At 38.7% G+C, this 5,881-nt stretch overlaps 2 protein-coding genes across 2 annotated transcripts; one reads left to right on the forward strand and one right to left on the reverse strand.

Annotated features, from left to right (window-relative positions):
• Positions 1-404: 404 nt before the first annotated feature.
• On the forward strand, positions 405-1,108 carry LOC129900604 (em protein H5). The gene is made up of 2 exons (XM_055975615.1): positions 405-602; positions 689-1,108. The coding sequence occupies exons 1-2, from the start codon at positions 485-487 to the stop codon at positions 850-852; spliced, it is 282 nt and encodes a 93-aa protein (XP_055831590.1). The 5' UTR covers positions 405-484; the 3' UTR covers positions 853-1,108.
• Positions 1,109-2,836: 1,728 nt separating this feature from the next.
• On the reverse strand, positions 2,837-3,352 carry LOC129899923 (secreted RxLR effector protein 161-like). Its single transcript, XM_055974919.1, has one exon. The coding sequence runs from the start codon at positions 3,350-3,352 to the stop codon at positions 2,837-2,839; it is 516 nt and encodes a 171-aa protein (XP_055830894.1).
• Positions 3,353-5,881: the final 2,529 nt, after the last annotated feature.

A 5,881-nucleotide genomic window follows, 5' to 3' on the forward strand; every position in this document is an offset into this window, starting at 1 on the left:
ACCTTTGATAGTAGGTCAATATTATAAAAATAATACACTAACACTACATTAAAATTAAACTCAAAAAATAATATAATTAACTGTTAATATTATATGATTTATATAAATTACACGAGTCCTGCATGCACCCCTGCATGCAACCCTGCTACAATATGACTAAGGTCTGTTGTAGCATCCTGTAGACGAAAGTTGAAGGGTTTCGTTAAGTGGATATTGTTGGCTATTATCTTCTCCAGATGTCGATAAGCCTTTGCTAGTCTCTTTTAGCTAAGCATTCTGTGGGACAGCTCGCGTGTAAGCATAGTATAACTCTTGCGGACGCGTGTCATTCTTCCTGCCGCGTCAACCTCCACACGTCAACTGCTTAACCCCATTATCTCCTTATAAATTATGAGCAGCACACTAAAATGTTGTCATAATATATCAGGTGTTTGTTGCAGTAATAAGTAAATCGTGAGTTTGTTTCGTTTTGCAAACGAAAGAAATGGCGTCACAGCAAGAAAAAAGGTCTGAACTCGATCGAAGGGCTAAGGAAGGAGAAACTGTAGTTCCTGGTGGCACTGGTGGCAAAAGTCTTGAAGCTCAGGAACACCTTGCTGAGGGTAATATTTCTTAACTTAATTTACCACCAAAATTGATCGCATTTTCTTCATCTCGTATTTACTCTTGTATTTGTTTTTCCTGCTAGGGAGGAGCCGAGGAGGGCAGACGAGAAAGGACCAACTGGGAAGTGAAGGCTACCAGGAAATGGGACGCAAGGGAGGTCTAAGCACGGGGGATGAGTCCGGTGGTGAGCGTGCGCAGCGAGAAGGGATCGAGATAGACGAGTCAAAGTATAAGACCAAGGGTTAAGCTAGTTGATAGTTTTTCTTTTGCAGCCAAAGTTCCTTGGGTTAATAAAAGGGTCGTCTAGCTAGCTTTTCTTTCTTATGAGTTATGTGTCCTTGGTGCTGCTTAGGATATATGCTAAGTCTTTCCAGTCCTCTTTAGTCGTCTAGGTTACTACTAACACAATGGGGACCATGTAGTTTAGACAGGCCATCCGTTTCTCTCTTTTGTGTGTATTTCGTCTTTCAACTTGAATGGCCTAGCAGTCCATTTAGTTCAATCTGTTCTTCATAGTTACCTTTTCTAGTTGCTTCTCACTAGCACGGATACGGTGCTTGCTTTCCTTTAAGGAAAAAAAAACAGATTAAACCTTTTACGCTCCGTGGGAAGAAGACAGCGCACTACAATTGCCAAATTAATGATCAAACCTTCCACTAAATAGCGAGCGGGAAAAGATCTCCACAAAAATCTATGCAGAAAGTAATACATGTGACCCAGACGTTAAATCAATAAGTAGGCGGTGTAATCCAAAAAAAAAACTAGCCTGGAGATTCATTTTAGAAGGAAGTATAAAATCTAATCCCTCGACTCTCAAGAAAATGAGGTTCGGCTCAAAAAAGCTTAACGTACAGAAGGTAATTTGTAAAAATGAGAAGGCGCGGTATAAAATAAGTTGGATGCAAGCGTGTCGAGAAAATGCGGTGGAGTATAATGTATGATCAAGTAGTATGGATGATATATGTAGTAAGTCCTTTGCACTGAGACATGATTGGGACCAGAACTGACCTTCAGAATTAGCTGTCACGGCTGTTGACTTGTTTCAGATGTTTGAAGACGCAAGAATTGAACCATTTTGAGAGCCCTTGATGGGTAACTTGTTTGGTTGGAGATGAACTTTTTGAGTAAATCATTATCCTAGTCGCGACCTAAATCCGGAAAACTTAAAGACGGCGAAGGGTACTTGACTAGTTTCTGTCCATGACGAGGCTCCTCTCCAGTAGTAATCCCCTCCAGTTCTTTCATTACGGATTTAGATGGGCGACAATTTAATCCCTTGGCTAATTATAGTTAATTGACAAGATATTCCCACAAATTAATAGGAATTAGAAGATTGGAGCTGGTTTCAAGTTGATTGCCATAACCGGTAATCTCGCTTTACATTAGAACTTTTATCACTACAGATCTGCCACCATTTCAACATTATACAGGTACATAGACTTGCCCATGGTGATTGTGCCTAGTTAACTCCAAACCCATATCTGCCACCATTTTAACAAAGAAACCCAATCATAAAACAACCAATTACCAATTCAGTAATTTTGTTCTGTTATAAAATGTAAAGACTTATTTATGTGTTCTTGAAGAACACTGTACAGAACAGAGAAGTACAGAAAGGAGGAGGAAGAAGAATAGAGAGGAGGAGAGAGTTGAGAACAGAGAAGTATAGAAAGAAGAGGAGGAAGAAGAATAGAGAGGAGGAGAGAATTGAGAGTGAATCTATGTTAAGAGTATTATTTCACTTAATCAACCTATATACGTGTGTATATATATAAGTAGAGCTTAGATTGCAGGCACTGAAGTTGTTAACTAACTACTTAGCTGTTAAGATCGTAACTAACTTAACAATTTTCTTGGCTCTAACATTTCCTTCTCTTCTTTTGATCCTTTGTCCTTCCAACACTCTCCCTAAAGCTAGGTATGAGGAGGTGTGAATACATTTAAAATACCTAGCTTGGAGGACAAATGCTCATGATGTACTTTAGTGAGGATGTCTGCAGGTTGTTCTTGTGTGGGGATGTATCTGGTAACTATTAATTCTTGCATAATCTTTTCTCTTATAAAGTGGCAGTATGTGTTCTGTCCTTTCGTGATATACCCAATTTGCAACAGTTTTTATAGCTGCCTTATTGTCCTTGTGAATTTCCACAGGTTTGTTTCCTTTCAGGCCCAACTCCTTCAATAATTCGCCAAATGATTTCAGATTAGAGTAGTAGCAATACTCATGTACTCAAGACTCTGCAGAACTTCTTGACACAAAAGTTTGTTTCTTTGATTTCCAAGTAATGAGAGAATCACCAAGTTTAATGAGGTAACCTGTAATTGACTTTCTTGACATAGGGCATGATGCCCAATCAGCATCACAACAATCACAACAATATGCAGACATTGTTAGATCACTCTTGCTTGATAGTAATACTCCTTTCCCTGGTTGTTGTTTCAAGTAACTTACAATCCTTAAGGTTGCTTCCATATGATATTTTTTAGGATCTTGTAAAAACGGACTTAAGGTTTGTACGCTGTAGGCTATCTCAAGCCTAGTCACAGTGAGATATAGGAGTTTACCAATAACTCTTTGGTGTGAGCTTTGATCTGTAGGAGGATCCGTAGTATTGCTGATTCCCAGATGTTCATCATACTGTCTAGATGTCAGCTGAACATTGATGTCTACAGGTGTCACAGCAGGTTTAGCAGCAACTAGGCCTGTTTCTGAGATCAGTTCTAGTACATATTTCCTTTGATGCATCAGAAAACCTTCCTTTGATCTTGCAAATTCTATGCCTAGAAAGTACTTCAATCCTCCCAAGTCTTTTAATTTTAAATACTTGTTGTAGCACTTCTTTGGTCTCTTTGATCAACTCTAAGATGCTACCTTTAATAAGCATGTCATCCACATAAACCAAGACCATTATCAATCCTTTCTTTGTTTTCTTAGTAAATAAGGAGTGATAAAATTTACTTTGTTGAAACTGAGCCTTTAGTAGTGCTTCTGTTAGTTTAGCATTCACTGCCTTGGTGCTTGTTTCAGTCCATACAAGAATTTCCTTAGCCTACACACTTTATTCTCCCCGTGTCTATGAAATCCTTGTGGAAGGTCCATGTAGATATCTTCATGCAGATCTCCTTGTAAGAAAGCACTGTACACATCCAAAAAGCATTGTACACATCCATTTGATATACATGCTATTGATACACAGCTGCCATTGTTAATATAGTCTGGACAGTTTTCAATTTGACAATAGGAGAAAAAGTTTCTTGATAGTCAATTCCTTCTTTTTGATTATATCTCTTTGCAGTCAGCCTTGCTTTGAACCTTTCTACTTCACCTGAAGCCTTATACTTAATCTTGAATATATAAGAGTTTTTCCTTCTGGTAGAGTGACTATTTCCCAGGTATTATTATTGATCAATGCATCTGTTTCAGTCTGCATTGCTTCAATCCATCTGGGATTTTCACTAGACTCTTTATAAGTTGCTGGTTTTGTTTCAACAGAAAATGCAGTCAGGTAAGCCTGATACTTAGATGACACCTTGTCATAGGACATGTACTTTGAAATAACATATGGTGTATTCTGATGAATGGTAAGTTAGACAAAATCCTTCATCCATATAGGAGGATTTCTTTCTCTAGTTGTTTTTCTTGAAGGTTCAGACATAAATAAATTCCTATGAGAAACATTTTGTCTTTCCTGAATAGTTGACATAACTTGTTGCTCTACTGTAAGTTGATGTTGAGTTTGAACTAGTGTAGGAATAATTACACTGGAAACTTCAGTTTAGGGGGTTGAGTACATGTAAGAATCAACAGAAGTCTTAGGAAAGATATGACTAGTCTGTTGAGTATCTTGATAGAATGGAAAAGTGTCTTCTCTAAACTCAACATCCCTACTTACAAAGAGCTTTTTTTCTTGTAGATCAAACAAGATATACCCATTTTATGTAGCTGAATATCCTAGAAGAACTGACACCCGTGACCTTGACTGCAGTTTGTCTTGTTCTTGTAGATTTTTAGCAAAACACAAACAACCTATGACTTTTAAGTGTGTGAGCATAGGCATTTTATCGTATAACCTCTTATAAGGAGACATATTTCTAACTACAGTGCTAGGAATTCAATTGATAAGATATACTGCAGACTGAACACAAACACTCCACAACTTTATAGGTATATTACCTTGAAGCCTGATGGCTCTGGTGACTTCTAGTATATGCCTATGCTTCCTCTCATCTACTTCATTTTGCTGAGGGGGGGGGGGGGTATAAGCACAACTGGTTTGATGTATAACACCTAGAGGTTTGAACATAGCTGCACACACTGAGTTCATGAACTCTGTATCATTATCCATTCTTAACACCTTAACTGTCTTGATAAACTGAGTCTTAACATAAACAAAGAACTATTGTATAACCACACAAACATCATACTTCAATTTAAGTAAAAACACCCATGTCATTCTAGTAAAATCATCCAGAACTGTTAAAAAGTATTTGTGACCATCAAAAGTACGAGTTTTGTAAGGACTCCATATGTCCATACGAACTAAATCAAAAGCAGAAATAGTACTAATACTGCTACTTGGAAAAGTCTGTCTAGTTTGATTTGCACAAGGACATACAATGCATTTATTAAGACTTTTAGCTATTATATCTGTATTGTAAGCAACACTTTAGTCAAGGTAGAAGTAGCCTCATGTCCAAGCCTCCTATGTCAAAGTTGAATATCCTCTGCAGACTTGTCAGCAGTAGTGACGAGCAATTCTTCTGTTAGCCTGGTATAACTGATTCTGTAGGATGTATAGGCCACCTTCTTCCTTATCAATCTCCTTCACCTTTTCACTGTAAAAATCCTGAAATAAATAAAAATCAGGGAAGAATCTCACTGAATACTTCAATTCTCTTGTAAAACCCCGGAAATGTGGAAGGTCCTAAACCAAGGAACGAAGGATGAATTCTTAGAAAGTGCAGAAAACTGGCATCAAAAGCTGACCACAGAAGCCATCACGGGCCGTGGTAATCCTCACGGACCGTGGTGAGCAACAGTGATAGAGATTCATAGACTCAGACTTGCAGGGAATGAACCACAATGGAGGACCATGGACCGTGGTGAGCACCACAGACCGTGAAGCCCTCCATGGTGACCTCTCCCCAAGACCCTCAGGAAATTTTCTAAGGCAAGATCCACGGGCGACCACCACGGATTGTGGAAACCTCCACGGGCCGTGGTGTGTACTCGTGGTGGACACTCTGCAAGTCCACCTGTAGGACTTGCACCACA

This window comes from Solanum dulcamara, chromosome 8 (genome assembly GCF_947179165.1).
Source record: "Solanum dulcamara chromosome 8, daSolDulc1.2, whole genome shotgun sequence".
Classification (NCBI taxonomy): domain Eukaryota; kingdom Viridiplantae; phylum Streptophyta; class Magnoliopsida; order Solanales; family Solanaceae; genus Solanum; species Solanum dulcamara.

What these genes read in the sequence shown, in the direction of transcription:
- LOC129899923 (XM_055974919.1), bottom strand. Translation starts at nt 3,352, where the DNA reads ATGCATCAAAGGAAATATGTACTAGAACTGATCTCAGAAACAGGCCTA.
- LOC129900604 (XM_055975615.1), top strand. Translation starts at nt 485, where the DNA reads ATGGCGTCACAGCAAGAAAAAAGGTCTGAACTCGATCGAAGGGCTAAG. An exon ending in TCAGGAACACCTTGCTGAGG is followed by an intron (nt 603 to 688) that starts GTAATATTTCTT and finishes TTTTCCTGCTAG; the next exon opens with GGAGGAGCCGAGGAGGGCAG.